The sequence below is a fragment of the Strongylocentrotus purpuratus genome, unplaced genomic scaffold (assembly GCF_000002235.5).
Source record: "Strongylocentrotus purpuratus isolate Spur 01 unplaced genomic scaffold, Spur_5.0 spur5_scaffold_16, whole genome shotgun sequence".
Lineage (NCBI taxonomy): Eukaryota > Metazoa > Echinodermata > Echinoidea > Camarodonta > Strongylocentrotidae > Strongylocentrotus > Strongylocentrotus purpuratus.
In genome coordinates, this window is record NW_022145601.1 from 6,261,322 (window position 1) to 6,277,234 (window position 15,913).

The following is a 15,913-nucleotide window of genomic DNA, read 5'->3' on the forward strand; positions in this document are numbered from 1 at the left end:
ATTGAAAATGTAAAGCTCTCTGGCCACGGAAGTCTCTGTCTCTAAAGACCATTTTGGAGTGAGGGACGGCGGGGAAAGTTTAAGACAATATGCCCCTTAACTTACGCAAAGCAAATAAAAGAAAACATTAAGAATATTCTCAGATTTTGAAATAGTTGGCAAGGTTAAAAATCGGTTATCAAATTCTTAAATTTACACCCTTCACCGTGGTTGAAGACCCCACAATCGACAACAAAATCAGAAGAGGAAAAAAAAATGAAGGTATAACTGCTATTCGGGGTTCACTGACCACTGCTGACTAAACTAGCGAGACTTGAGACCTTCTAATTTTGTCACTCGAAATTCAAATTCGGGTATCATATCCCTTAGGCCCTTGCAACCTTAATCGCCTATATTGACGCCCCTGCCCCCACTCTCCTTGCAAGTTTAAATTATGATGTCAGTACTGCTTTCTTCTGACCTTTTGAAATAATTCTTGTCAGTAATTAGGCAGTCAAAGACTCACTCAAAATGTTGTTAGTGTATATAAACAGTGTGTTTGTTATGAAACGCTTTTTGAGATATATCGAGAGTTTTAACACCACCCAAGGCCTCGTGTTCCTAAACATTTTTAGTGCTTTCCTTTTGGTCCGACAAGGAGTGAGAACTTTGTTATGTGTGGTGTCCAAATGAAAATACATGACTTTTGTGTTCTCAATCATTGTCCATACACAGTTGATATTTTCGGTAATTGTGTTTGTATAACCTCTCGGAGAAAACAACTAAACTTGACCACTATTCTGTGTTTTATTGACAATGTACCTTTCTTATTCCGTATTATTCCTCCCTCTTTCCAACCCCCTTTCTCTCTCTCTCTTTCTCTCTCTCTCTCTCTCTCTCTCTCTCTCTCTCTCTCTCTCTCTCTATGTCTGTCTCTCTCTCTCTCTCTCTCTCTCTCTCTTACACTTTCTCTCCTCTCTCCCTCTTACACTTTCTCTCCTCTCTCTCTCTTTGTATATCTCCATGCTATCACGCTCGTCTTCTTCACTCCTGTCTGTCTGTTTCTGTCTCTCTCTCTCTGTCTCTCTCTCTCTGTCTCTCTCGCTCTCTCTCTCTCGCTCTCTTTCGCTCTCTCTCTCTCTCTCTCTCTCTTTTCTTTCTCTCTCCATTATTCTCTCCTTTTTTCTCTCTCTGTCCCTCTCGTGGCCCTTTTTTGTATATCCCCGCTCGTTCTCTTCGTCTTGCTTGTTTCCCGCAATACTGAATAAGATGACTAAATTGTATCGTTTTCTCTTTTCAATTTTTCTTTATTTTCAGGACGAAAGAAATCAGGTTTTGACTATAAACGTATGGATAGAACAGGTAAGACCGAAGGAAAATACTCAATAAATTTACTTTAGTGTACATGATATGAATGGTATGACCCAAGGAATTCTGATTTTCTTTTTAAAGTAATTTATAAAAATGATATAATAACAGTAATCATAGCAATGATGATAACCATTGCTATAATGATGATGCTAATGATGATAATAATAATGATAATAATGATGATGATAGTAAAAATATAGTAATACTGGTTACAGAAGTAATGATAATAATAGAAACAAGTATAGAATTGTTTACATTCATTTTTATGATATTCCATTTCATAGTACACGAATGAAGTTCTGTTTATGATTACATACAAGGTTTTTATCTCTAGTTCACCGCGACCAAATGTCTAGAACATTTAGCCTAATTATGTATGAAGGCATAGTTATTAGTGTCAAGAGAGTAATATGAGTGTTGAATAATAGATAGTCTTTATAGATAACAAATGTGTCTTCATTTTGCCATCAGCATTGGGACGATGAGAAACTAGTCTGGGATCCAGACGCTTATGAAGGAATCGAAATATTGCGCATCCCTGCCACGGAGATCTGGCTACCTGACGTCACCCTCTACGACAAGTAAGTTATAACTTGTCGTTGCCATGGAAATCTATGACTGTAAGCCAACGCTTTTTAGTTGCGATATAGTTCTGTGGCAAGTAAGTTATAACTTTTAGTTGCCATAGAGATCTGCATGTGCATGGTTTGTGCACGATAAGACATGAGTTTTGCATGTCCATCCATCGATGAAGCCGGGGTACGCCTCCAGCCCCCCCCCCCCCCCCCCCCCCCTCCCTCAGTTGCTATCGGTTTGAATGTGATAACACTTCAATGGGTCTTGGGTATACGTGGGATATCATTATCCCTTTCCCCCTCTCCCGTGTGAAGAACAAGTACAAATGGTTTTCAGCACGAACGGAAAATATTCATTATGCCCCCACCCCCCCCCCCCTCCTCTCATCCTCCTAAAGTATTTTTCAGCAAAAGTGGTGTCATATTTGGCCGCTGATGTTTACTCTACTATTCTGACGCATATCATTAAGTAGGCAACCCTTTAGTTTGACGGGAGAGTGAATGTTTAATAAGCAAGTTGTTTTGTTTATGAAATATTATACATTTTATTTACCTTCATGCTATATTTTACAGGTATTCTGGGTGCACCAGTTGGTCGGGAAGAGGGACCATTACGGTTACAGTGATTAAGTTTGCGTTCCTCTTCCCCGGCAACCAACATTACTGATGCACTCAGAGGACCTCCAGTAAGATTGTGCATTTACATTTGACATTCCTTTAATGTTTGTTTACTAATATTTACATTGTTATATTTGTTGTGAATTGCCGAATAAATAATAAATACATAAGTCAAATCAAATCTATTAATTTGTTTTAACGCAAAAATGAGAGCTGATTTGGATGCCAACCTCATTGTTTTTTTTTAGCACTGATAAAGCATCCGCCAATGAATGAAACCCCTCCATCCGTCCACCCCTTCCCTATGCACTCTCTCTCTCTCTCTCTGTCTCTCTCTCTTTCTTTCTCTTTCTCTTCCTTCTATTTTCTAAATGTGTATCTACACTTATTTTCTGTTATCAGTACAAATAATACAAATAATATTCTGTTATCATTCAATAGCGCCGATTCCAACGACTACGTGGCACATAGTCGCCAGTCCAACGCTCTGGTCAACGCAGATGGCAGGGTTGACCTCTGGTCCAAGCCGGCCTTGGTCAAGAGCACCTGCAAGATCGATGTCAAATTCTTCCCCTTTGACGAGCAGATGTGCAGCATGAAGTTCGGCTCCTGGACCTACAACAGCTTCCAGATGAGCCTCGACAAGCACACCGAGGCACCCGATCTCTCGACCTTCGTGAACAACGAGCAATGGGATCTCAAATTCGCCGTCTCGCGGCGTCACAACGTCAAATACGAGTGCTGTCCCGAACGTTACCATGACGTCACGTTTTACATCGGGTTGAGGCGGAAACCGCTCTACTACATCTACAATCTGATCATGCCTTGTATTCTGCTTTCGTCGTTGTCTATGTTGGGTTTCTTTATGCCTTATGATGTGGGTGTTGTGAAGGTCTCCCTCAGTGTTACCCTCATCTTGTCGCTGACGGTGTTCTTGCTGCTGGTTGCAGAGATGATGCCCAGGACGTCGGAACAAGTCCCTCTCATTGGTAAGCCTATCAACCGTTAGGGCAAAGGCCCGGTCACACATAGGGGACGCATGGGGGACGCACAGCCAGCGCATTGGAAATTTGCAATTTTGGACAGTGCGTTGTCGTTCGCTAGGTGTGCGTCGTCATTCGTTACTGTTCGTCGAGCGCGCTGGACCAACGCTAGACCAACGCTATGCATTCGTCGTCATTCGCAGTATGCTTCGGGATTTTTTGAGCATGCTCAAGAACCACAACGCACTGGCCAAAATTGCAAATTTTCAATGCGCGGGCCGTGCGTCCCCCGTACGTCCCCTACGTGACCGCCCCATTAGAGCAATGGAGGCTGAAGTGTGTGACCCTCCATTAACATTAATAGCCAAGTTTAGCCTACTGAGCTGTTGTCATCTTCTTTGTCGGCTTATCAGGGAAGGGGGGGGGGTCCGATTAAACGTCATTGACCTTGTTGAATGGCAAATCTGAAATCTGTAGAACCTGGGGATCTCGAAGAGTGACAATGAGAATTCAGCATGTAGGCCTATTTTGCAGCCTTCAAACTGTATTACATATTACCATGCGGTTTAAAAATCAATTTTCATGACACATCTGTCCAAGGAAATGCACAAGACGTTAACAAAACGTTTAAAAAAACGTCCTAAGGACGTTTAAAGGTAGTGTATCCCTTTTGCAGCCAGCATCAAATTATGTAGAACTCTACAAGAATTATGAATATGTCACGTATGTCCTATCTGTGAAATTTAAGCCGTTCTAAATTAGTATTATCTTTCAAATGCCGTTGGAATTTAACCTTTTCATTATTTTGGCCTGCAAATGGGACATAGTACCTTTGAAATTCCATATGATTCTACGTCCTAAACAAACGTTTTATATTTTCTTTGGTAAAAAAAATCTAACAATTATTAATCATTTCTTTTATCTTTCCCGCGTTTTCCAACAGGACAATATTACGCTGCCACTATGTTCCTCATATCCCTGTCTACCGCCATGAATGTATTTGTATTGAACGTCAACGAGCGTGGAAAGATTGAAGGGCAAGACGTCCCGCGTTGGCTTCGCGTCTTCGCACTCGATTACATCGCCAAGGTGCTCTGTGTGCAACCCTGCTCATCGGGTTCGCGGCGATCAGGACGTGATAGCTCCGACTACAGACAATATGGCGGCCATTACACCACGAACAACTTTCAAAATGGCAGCCACCAGCGAACAGAAACCGGGCATGCCACATTAAATCAATACAACCAAACGCCCAGTCGAAACAGCATGCACGTTCGTTTCGGCACGGCGACGACGCCGGGTAATGAGTCCGATATGCTACTCGAAGACCGGGACGTTGGCGGCGGGATGGGCGAGTTGGAGTCAATGCAGGACCGGCGCCTGGCACGACTCGAACGAAGCTGCGGCGACATCTTTAAACATATGAAAAACCTGCAAAAGAAGCGGGAGAGACAAAACCAGTTGAAATCGGACTGGGGCAAAGTGGCACAGGTTCTAGACAGGGTGTTACTAGTAGTATTCGTAATCTGTACAACAGCGACAGCTCTGGTTTTGCTTCTCCAGCGATCACCGGGAGTTGTGGAACCGGCTGACGACTAAAATCGGAGATAATGATAACTCAAGACTATTTTGAATAATGTTTATATTGATGTGAAGGAGGCAAATAAGTGATAACATTATGCGAAATACTTATCGACGTTGTTGTAATTTTTGAAAACAAAAGTGATGCAAAATATTGCCGGAAACGCAACTTGGATATCAGCAGCAATCGCTCCGCAGTTCTACATGTAGTAGCATTATTAGCTCAACGGCTGCTTCCAACAGTTATCTTGATCATATGAAATGAAGAAGCCGACGAAATCAGCTCCTACACTATTATTGGCAACTAACCACAGCGCATTATTATGCATTTTAACAATGTGAGGACGCGATAAACTTTGTTCAACACATTTGAGATTGATTGATGCAATGACTTTAGGGTGACTACAGTATTGCAACTCAGTGGAATTCTTTTTGTCTGGATTCTTTGTTTCTTATGTTGCATAAGAATAATGATTTATTGACAGTTATTATTGTTTGTTGTTATGTTGTTCCTTCCCCATTTTGACGTCAACTGGATGAAAGCTATATGTCGACCTTGAGCATGGTATACAAAGCTATGTCGTGCGTGGTCTTGCACCGGTTAAATCTTAAATGTTGAGAGGCATGACTGGCATTTGAAGTAATTAAATGGCGATTGTTTAATTCACAATTAATCTTGAACAGGTGCCAAATTAACTGCAGATTTGCGTTCAGAGTTATCATTTTTATATTTATGTCCCCATAATAAGCCTTTTCATCGTCGTATTCTGTGTACAGAAGAAGATAACAAGGGGCATTATATTCATTTTCGGTTTTAGTTATATAGGGCTTCGACTTTCCTCTTTTAATTAAAAAAAATGCTTTCCTTGAGGAATTATAATTAACTTTACCGAAATGTAGTTAGAAAAGCCGACTTAAAATGTAAGCCTGATACAAATCAGGCTTACATTTAAGTCGGCTTTTCTAACTACATTTCAGAAGGCGAATTTACAGTAAAGCAATAACATTTTATCGGACTATTAACCATTTTAGGTCTTTTGGTAGATCAAGACCTGTCATGTAGAGGTGCATGAGGGCGGGCTATAAAGATGCTTCACGATACATACCTTGATGGGTAAAGACTAACACCTGTTGGATAGGAATGGGCTCCATTGGGGAAGGGGCATCGCTGGTTCCTTAATCATTGTGATGGTCATTCAACAAATAAAGGATTCATACATACAGTTACTATCCCCTTCAATTCGTAGAGTTAATGCTTGATTTTTACACATTTTTACAATTATTTATTCGAAATTGTGGTTGATACGAACAGGAAAGTGACGCAATGGATGGATGATAGAGGAAACATTAACATTTGAAAAGCTTGAAAGAGATTCATTGAAAAGGTATATTACGGGTATTTCTTATTTCTTTCTTGTTTTCCCCACTCTCTCTCTCTCTCTCCTCTTCATATTTCGTATTTTCCTATTTTCTCTTTCATATTCATTTCTTCTTTTTCCTCCTCTTTTGCTCATCTTCCTCATCTTTCTTTTTATTCATTGTCATCTTCACCATTGTCACTACTGTCATCATTATTTTTATCAATACCTCCATCATATTTCTTCGTCCCTTTCTTCTTTTTCTCCTTCTCATCCTCTTTCTTCATTATCATCTTCATCGTCATCGTCATCGTCATCATCATGACCATAACCCTTGTCACCATCATCACCAGCAGTATCCCCCGCATTTTTACACCATATTTACTTTCCTTCCTTTGTGTATCCTTTCTTCTCATTTCATTTGTGCCTTCTTTCTTTTTCTCCTTCAGCTTCTTTTACCTTTTTTTTTTTTAAAGATTCTTCCTCTATCATCTTTTATAGGCCTACGGTGCAAGATAGTTTAGCATTTTTATATACCGCAAGTTATCACCCAAATATGGCTCATAGAAATCAGGTTATTATACATTTGTTGTAAAGGTATATAATGTAGGCCTATATGGATAGTGTTATTCAACTTTCAAACATGAACATTCTTTGTAACTACTATATCAGCCGGTTGCAAAGTCTGAATACTTGGACGTCTTTATAGAAATGTCGTGCATAACCTATCGGAAACAATGAAACATATTACAGTAGGGAAAGGGAATGCAATACAAAATGTCAGTGTTAGTCCATGTGATTGCAAATAGATACCATTTATTAAATTAAATTATGTAGATGTACATTAAGCTAATACTTGTGATGTTGTAATAAGGCAAGTGTTTTCACAAAATTTAAAAAAAAACATATATTTATGATCATAATGAGTATATTCTTTTTAACTCAACATTTATTGTTTTATTATTTTTATGGTCAAAGAACCCACGCCGAATAAAAATGAATACCGCATAGACAGTAAGGCGCAACCTAACTTTGTCGACCATATGATTCTAATAAGGCCTGTATACATGTGAATAATCACAAAGTAAACGCACATTGCTAGCTTTTAACTTTTAGAATATGTAGGTGTAATTTAGATTTACATTCCAATAGCATGTATTTAATTATTAGTGTGACATTTTATCAAATGCCTTGACTCTATGTGATAAATTAGTATCCTTAATTCTATTCGTATAACGTGTATGTGTTTAACCTTTAAATGAAATACCTTGTGATGTAATATTGTTTCGCTTTTATTTGTGAAGAAGATTTTTGGTAGCTATGACTTTCTCAGTTACCATTCTTTTATGCATTTGTTAAAGAAGTAATGACGTTATGTTTTTATATTGCTATTTATTTATGATTTAGGATAGCCTGTATATATTTGTTGTTAAAGGGGCATGTTCCCCGTATTCCAGAGGGCGCTCAAAATACGTACGCGCTGGCGGACGGCGCTATAGCTGCCTATTGACACCAACAGAATACGGCTCTTACGCAGATGGCATGTTCCGATAACCACACTGGCGGGAACGTGCCCCTTTAACTTATGCTTTATTAATAAGATGATGAAACCCTAAAAGTAAGCATTGTGTCTATGAGATTGATTAACAACCAGAATAGCATCGGAGGAATAATCATGGGCTAAGATATCGAATAAATCAACATTCTATGAGGTGTCGTGGTCGAGTGGATACGTCACCGGACTGTGGATCACGTACAAGGTCCGCGGTTCAAGTCCCGCCGCGGCACTAGTGTTCCTTGGCAAGACATTGATCTACATTTGCCACACTCAACCCAGGTGATGAAAATGGGTAACTGGCAAGAATTGATTCCTTGAAATGCTAGAGCGCCGTAATGGCTGCCTTGCTATTAAAAGCAAGGGTAATACTAATCGGAGCAGCGCGAGGAGCGTCACGACGTGACGGACATGTGCGCTAAACAAGAAGTCACCATTATTATTTGTATTATTCTAAGGAAGATTAGTGAACATTTTACACTATTTCTTTCATTATTGTTGTTATCATCTTGATATCTACCTTGCATCTTTCCTGATTTTAAAGGGAATTGTGATATTCTCTATTAATTGTATAAATTACGTATCCAAAAATTGGTAAAACGGGGGTGCAATCGGCCAAACCAGTTCGCGTTGCTTTACTGCAAGTCGTGGAACCCGATGGGGGGGGGGGGGGGGTGCTTGGGCTCACTCACATGCACTGCGTCAATGGTATGGACCTTTTCGAAATACTATGTGATAAAACGCAATGTGAAATATATGAAAACACAATTTGTTTTCTCCTGTTGTGCTCGACAAACACCTCTTTTCAAAGCTAATATTTCAATATCGAAAACTTTCAAATGTCATGTTATCTCTTGAGTGTACGTGTATATCAATGACAATTTTCCCATTGCATTAGCATGCCAGCCCCAATATAGTATTAGCCATAGAAGTTGTATTATTCATGATAAAATGATGTAATGTGAACGCGAGAATCTGATATTGATATTGTTATTTTGTCGCAACAATCACCATTGTATGCCATGCTTTCTTCCATGATAAATATCGATGTTAATAAATTTGATATTGTGAAAGATGATTCAAAAAGCGTTAAATTTGCATTTCTTTTGATGTTCTCTATATAAATGCAATACTTTCAACCCCCCCCCTTCTACCTCTTTTCTATTCCATCCCTACGGCACTATCTTTTTCTATCTCTCATACTTTCTTCCTCTCTCTCTCAACCTCCCTTCTTCTCTATCTCTCTCTTTCTATCTAGTTCCTCTCCCCCATCATTCTCTCGCTTAGTTTCTCCACTCTTATGTTCATATTGTCTGTTATTAGCCATTTCAGACATTTACTCTGTCTGTAATGCAAAATACAATTGGCGATACAACAATAAAGGGGGTAACAAAAGTCATAGAAAATACAACAAGTATTTTTGAGAACCTTTAATAAATTTAATGTTTCATATCAATAGAGATTTAGAAATATGAGCAAGGAAACATGAAGAAACATAGAGAGCAAATATGCAAAGATTCCAAGGGTATATGAAATATCTATCAAAGAATACCCTAGACTTCTGTAAGGCTTAGAGTATACAAGAGGAGTACAATTTATTGATAAAAAGACAAATTGCTGACAAGAAAGCCACCAAAAGTTGTTGTTTTTTGATAATAAATGTAGCATCTTCATTTCTTTCTTTTTTCTAAAGATGGACAAAATCAAAAATTATTAGTAAACGCATTTTTGTTTTCTTCTGAAGATAAAAAACAACAATTACTGATAAATGCAAATTTAAAGGCAATTACACTTTCATTAATATGGATTTTTTTTTTCCTCTTCAGATTTGGCAAGAGCATTGGCATTACAAAATATATGATTAGTTTTTGTTTTTGTTCGTTTTTTTGTTTGAAATTGCATTCTCTGTCCATAAGTACTTTTAATATGACTGTCAATACATATATAACCATATTCAAACCAAACTCGTTTGTTTCATGTTTGCATCAATTGTTATCTTATATAGTACCCAAAACAATATGTTCATAATTTCCAATGTTATTGATTTATTAAATATACCAAGAGAAGAAAATTACAGTTATAATCATAAATAAATATTTGTTATAAAAAAAAGTTAAAAACTTGATGTTGTAATCATTTCCAAGCAAACTACTCGTCAATACATATTACTGAAAAGCAAGTTCCTTTCATATTACTACACTCTGCTCCTATATGCAAAACATAATTTACATGTAATGTGAATGGTATTTGTGCCCATGGCGCCACCAAGAGTTGACTGGTAGCACAGTATTGAAAGATAGAGCAAATGATTTAGACATATTTCTAAAAGTTAAAATTGATTTCTACATATCAAACACTTTTAACATATAATTAATAGGTCAAACACTCCACTAAAAGAAGCACTGATACATATATTGTTTCGCTCATCTATAATGCTTACATCATTTTACAGACATAGGATATATACTTAACATGTATAAATGGTACACTTGCTGCATAATTTTGCAATCTGACAGGAATTCTAGTTAAGTTTACTTAATAAGCAATGCACATAAAAACACTAAGATGTATATTATTTTACAACAAGGAGTTTGAGGATATGTGGAAATGTGGAAATGAGGAGTTGTGAGTGCCAAAATTCAGATAACAACCTAGAAACCAATATCCCTGTCTTTAATGCAAAAAAGGAATTAGAATTAGAACAGGCAGAACCCACCTGGCCTGCTGCCCCCACTCTCGTTCTCTCCACCAGCGGGAGTCTGGGAAGGAGATTCCCCACCAAAATTGAAGCTGAATCCCATGGACTCTGGTTCCTGCTGGGTCTGACTTGGCTGAGGTGAGGTAGGGGAATTCCCAAACATTGACATGGCCCCACCCTGGTTGGTGTGTGGTGTTGCTGGTGTAGATGGTGGCTGGTTTCCCCCTAATTGTGAAAAAGACATTAGGATTGTGTGTGTTGTTCAAGGGATTATAAATGGCAAACCAGAGCATGAATTTTACTCCTTTACTAATAAAACATCGGATTAGGAAATTTTAATATGATCCTCATCGTAAAACATAATTTAAGTTCTCTAATTTGAAATAAACACCTTCATATTTTTCATAATAAAATTGTCTTTAATATAGGCAATATTTTGAAATATTGGATCGGCAAGGCCATGAAGGTAATACAAATTTGTTTGAAAATATTAAAAAGTCCATTGGAAAAAAGATGAATGATGTTTATCATAGATATTGTTATAATAAAAAATTTCCCGTTGCCAGGAAACTTCACACAATGGTTGACACCCACTCAATAGCTGTCAAACACTTACCTCCTCCAAACATCTGAGCAGGACTCTGGGAAGTTGGCCGGTCTGAGAACTTACTGCTCTGTAATGCCAAACCAGGGTCAAACGATATAAAGGTACTCAAATTAGTGAAGAGACTGAATGAACTACTTGGCTCATTCATTGTCACAGGGATTTATAAATTCATGAGAAACTTCTTTCTTTTTAATAGTGTCAAAGTATTTAGACAAAATATTATATACATTCAAATTCATCATCTCATTATCTGTTGCCAGTCGGAAGTCTTTCCTACTCCCACCAGCAACTTTTCCATTATCATGACAAGTATATTGCAATAATGAAACATCCTATCACTCAATAAACAAAAATTAGTATGAAAATATAAAACACTTCCTTGCACTTACCACTCCAAAGAAGGAACTGAAGAAGGGATTTTCTTGGAAGTTGTTGTTGTTATTAGAAGTCTGTTCCTGCAAAGTAAAGGCAAGAAGCAGTTTTGTAATGATTATGATCTTCTAAAACTAAACCATGGGTTGATCAAACATATCAAGCTAAAAGCTAACACACGACTGGTACAAGTCAAAAGGGTCAAGAAAGTGACATTCATAAGTGTTCTAATTTTGGGATACATATCGTTAGACACAAATTATTATCATTACACAAGTTAGTTTACATGCAATCCTCAGTTGCATTTTTTAAAAGATGAATGTACTTCTATAGGCCCGATAATTCTAATTCAAGGTGCATTCAGGATTTGGTATAATAATAATAATAATAAATTTATATAGCGCAGCTTTTATACAAAATATATTCAGCTGCGCTGGTTAAGAGCTCTTTTTTACTAAATTCTACAAAATAAGATCACTCAGTTGAACAAATAAGTTTTTTAATTGGATTTAATTGAGAGATGAAGTGCTTTTTATTTCTATTGGTAAGCTATTCCATAGTTTGGGGGCAGCAATAGCAAAAGCACGGTCCCCAAGAGTTACTTTAGTTTTGCCATGGGGAATCTGAAACAATAATTTATCTGTGGAACTGCGCAGGCTACGACTGTGTGATTGGACTTTGAGTTGAAGTAATTCTGTGATGTAATTAGGGGCTTGACCACTCAATGATTTATAGACAATTAACAATATTTTGAATGAGATTCTTTGACGGATTGGCAACCAGTGGAGTTCTCTCAGAAGAGGTGCGGTTGAAATGAATTTCGACCGACGGTATGACTGAGAGGAAAACAAATACTAAAAAGGAATGAGAACATAATGTTTTAACCCCCTCTCCCCAGAAAAAGATTCTGTGTAGAATTATCACCTCATAAAAATCGCCAGGATCACCAAACATTGCTCTGCAGGAATAGCTGAACTCGGGGTACTTGGCACTTCCAAAGTCTTTGAATCTGGCAAAGCCAGAAAAACCTCCGAAGGTCTTGAGAGTTTAATTCACACTAGCCCCTCGCTATATATTCAGGCTGCATTTTGGAGTTCTAGTAACTGTAATAAACTCCCAAATTGATGAGATCTTAAAGCCTCTCTGCACTAGTTTGGCCAGGAGGGATTAGACCTCCCTGCATGGTCACTGACAGGTGGTTATCTCATCAAATCAGCTCTCAATTAACATAAGAAAAAGGGGACCATGGGGGCCCAACAATCAACACTTAGGTATTGTTAGTTATATAGAGGGTGCAAGAAGATATAAGTAGTGGAGTGGGGCTTTAATGAAACATTCAAATTGGTTCCAAAGAGAACTCTTACCTCCGTCGTTGTATCACCTGGGTCACCAAACATCGCTCGACAGGAATAGCTGAACCCGGGAGACTTGGAGAAGTCCTTGAAGCCTGCCAGGTCAAACTGCTCTCCAGGTGTCTGAGGAGTCTTCGTCTCATCTGCTCTCTCCCCATCTGTGCTGCTCTTAGGAGTTAGTGGATATTCTGGGAGGTGTTTCAAAAGGATTCTAAGTCAAACTTATCTCTAAAATGGACTAAAACATTATGGAGAGCCATTTGTAGCCTTAAAATAAAATATATTCAAAAGCAAAAATTGAAGTATTTTAGACTTTTCGTAAATTCCACATCAAGAACATGAAACCTCCTTGATAAAACAAAATATGAATGATTTGAATCAACGTTTTATACATTTTAAAATAACTTCAATAAAATGTTTTGTAAGATGCTTACGGCTTTCCATAATTGTTAAGTCCAACTTAGAGATAACTTCAACTTCTTTTTGTAACTTTACTTGGTTATTCAGTGGAATAATATAACGATTTTAATGACTATATGAAGGTAAAATTGTTGTTGTTGTTGTCTTATGTTCCATATCTTAAACTTTAATAACTGGTCAAATGTATAGAAATACTAGTTCTTGTGAATTTCGCTGTTCTCAGTGCAACATTGCGAATCATGGCAATACGAATATGGTAACCTATTGAAAACTACATTCTTTTCTCTCTATAGGTTTTTAAATAAATAGCATCCAGCTCACATGGGTTTATGAGGGGATGGCTGTTACCCCCCCCCCCCCACGTCCCCTCTCCCCTTGCCAACATCCCTGCCACCTACCCTGCACACTCTCCATGTCAATATTCTCCTGGGGACCGGTTTCCATCAGCTGATGAGGCATGCAGCTCATCTCCCCATCTTCTGGTCCTCCTGGTTGCTGGTCTCTGGATACAAGGGAAGACGGCTGTATGGAAAAACAGAGAACAGTTAAGCCATCAAGAGCTCAAAACTATTACCAAGTCCTCTACTAAAAATGAACCCAGTAGACTGTGAATGATTTTTATAAAGCCAACTGATTTCATTTTGTTTAAATGGAGTTTCAAGCATCTGCAAGCCACTGCCAACCTAAACTTTAAAATAGACCCCATCAACATTTGTATATTCAGATTAAAATTATTTTCTAGGGAGTACAAGAAAAATACAAATCTAAAAGAATTCTGCAGTGGATGTGATCTATACAGTTCAAAACCATGAATTATGACCATCAAACTGACAGTTAGCTGCAAGCTATTTCACTTTGGTCATAGAACAACTATTTAATGAAGAGATTGATTTCATTCTATTCATGCATCCCATCTCATTATGGTGGCATTTGGCTTTTAAAAAAACCCTGATTTTCATTGTTTTCAAATGATTCTGAGGCCAGTTTCATAAAACTTGTTATCCATATTAAACAATTGCTAAATTTCTATGACAAACTTGCTCTCAGCCAATCAGATGCCATGATTCCAGTTGCTTATAACAGTAGCTTCTAACTTGTTATTGATATCAAGTCTTATGAAACAGGGTCCGATTTGACAATGTAAATTGCAATAGTCACCTGTGCATCTCCTCCGGGTCCCATACCAGGTCCAGAGCTTACTTGGATGGGTGTCTGCTGGTGTGGGGTAGCTGCAGGGGCAACCACCTGTCCCAGTGGTGTCTTGGAATGTGGGGTAGGCCTTGTGGGAGTCTGTATGTTCATATTGTACATGGTATCAGCTAATGCTACACTTGGAGAGCCCATCACCTGGACAAGTTGAATAGAAAGAAAACAAATATACAAGGCATTGAATGACTGTGTTATATTTATATATACCAAATTGTTGAATTAACAGGACACAACTGGCATATTAACCCTAACCCTGAATTCAAAATAATATTACTTATTAAACTAATGCCTAATGAAAAAAAAAATTTGTTTCGTGGGAGGCCTTTCAATTTCATCTGCCTGCATACAAATATAGAGGGCTGCACTTCTTTTGTTCAATCATTAACAGGACACAAACATGTCCTGTTAATCATTACCATGTCTACTTAAAGACTCATTTTTCACTACATATGTCTGTCTAATGACGCCGTAAGCTAAATATATATATATATTGGGGAACCACAAGAGGTTTTGGAAGAAATGTCATCAAGAATAACTTGAGGAGAAAATTATAGAAATAAAGCAAGGGAAATCCTGGGTATTTAGTTCTGTCAAACTTTAATGACTACAATACATATATTTCTTCATTAGATTTGTTTTGTTGCTTGTGAGGTCTCCCAAATGGGACCTAAATCCCTTACAAAACACAACAACTTTTAAAAAAAGTGCAACAATAATTTGAAGTTCTCAGATGTTTTAGGATAAATGTGTTGACTTGAATACTGCTCTATAAATGGGGTTGAAAAAAAGAAATTTTAATCGACTCTGTAATATCTTAATAAAAAACTTAGTTCATAAATGCAACTCTTACCTGAGATATTTGACTAAGTTGCTGAGATTTAGCCCCTCTATTACCCATGTACGGCATCGGAGCTGGTCTCCTAGCACTCCTATCCACTAGGGCAAGGCTGCGAGGGGGTACATTGATGAAGAACCTACTGGAGGAGGGTTGAGATACAGGAGGCTGCCCTCCACCACCTGCTGCAGGCCCGGAGCCTTGGGGAGCAGAAGATCTCAAGGGCTGCCTTCCATGGCTGGCTGGAGAGGGCATCAAGAGAGGGGTGCGTGCAGAGAGTGGGGGTGGCTTAGAGGGGGCACTCCTCTTGGAGGTTGGCCTGGAAGTACGGACCTGATGGCTTGCGGTTGGTGCTCGGTGTAGGAACTGACCAAACTTATAAACACTGGCTTTGCTGTTG

At 38.3% G+C, this 15,913-nt stretch overlaps 2 protein-coding genes across 2 annotated transcripts in view; one reads left to right on the forward strand and one right to left on the reverse strand.

Annotated features, from left to right (window-relative positions):
- LOC576539 (neuronal acetylcholine receptor subunit alpha-10) overlaps positions 1 to 5,782 on the forward strand; it is a 10,545-nt gene extending 4,763 nt beyond the window's left edge. Inside the window, exons 2-5 of the mRNA XM_030986617.1 lie at positions 1,297 to 1,341; positions 1,822 to 1,931; positions 2,985 to 3,532; positions 4,470 to 5,782. Coding sequence (XP_030842477.1) covers positions 1,297 to 1,341; positions 1,822 to 1,931; positions 2,985 to 3,532; positions 4,470 to 5,125 — 1,359 coding nt within the window. The 3' untranslated portion in view covers positions 5,126 to 5,782. The remainder of the gene's footprint in view (positions 1 to 1,296; positions 1,342 to 1,821; positions 1,932 to 2,984; positions 3,533 to 4,469) is intronic.
- A 4,934-nt stretch (positions 5,783 to 10,716) lies between these two features.
- Positions 10,717 to 15,912, reverse strand: LOC115924822 (glutenin, high molecular weight subunit DX5-like). Its single transcript, XM_030987684.1, has 7 exons — positions 15,529 to 15,912; positions 14,628 to 14,816; positions 13,868 to 13,991; positions 13,062 to 13,237; positions 11,715 to 11,780; positions 11,335 to 11,392; positions 10,717 to 10,943 (listed from the first exon to the last, which is right to left on the reverse strand). Exons 1-7 carry the CDS (start codon positions 15,766 to 15,768, stop codon positions 10,717 to 10,719), a joined length of 1,080 nt encoding a protein of 359 aa, XP_030843544.1. The 5' UTR covers positions 15,769 to 15,912.
- Between the last annotated feature and the right edge of the window lies 1 nt (position 15,913).

What these genes read in the sequence shown, in the direction of transcription:
- LOC115924822 (XM_030987684.1), bottom strand. Translation starts at nt 15,768, where the DNA reads ATGCCCTCTCCAGCCAGCCATGGAAGGCAGCCCTTGAGATCTTCTGCT. An exon ending in GACCCGGAGGAGATGCACAG is followed by an intron (nt 13,992 to 14,627) that starts GTGACTATTGCA and finishes TTTTCCATACAG; the next exon opens with CCGTCTTCCCTTGTATCCAG. An exon ending in TGACATGGAGAGTGTGCAGG is followed by an intron (nt 13,238 to 13,867) that starts GTAGGTGGCAGG and finishes AACACCTCCCAG; the next exon opens with AATATCCACTAACTCCTAAG.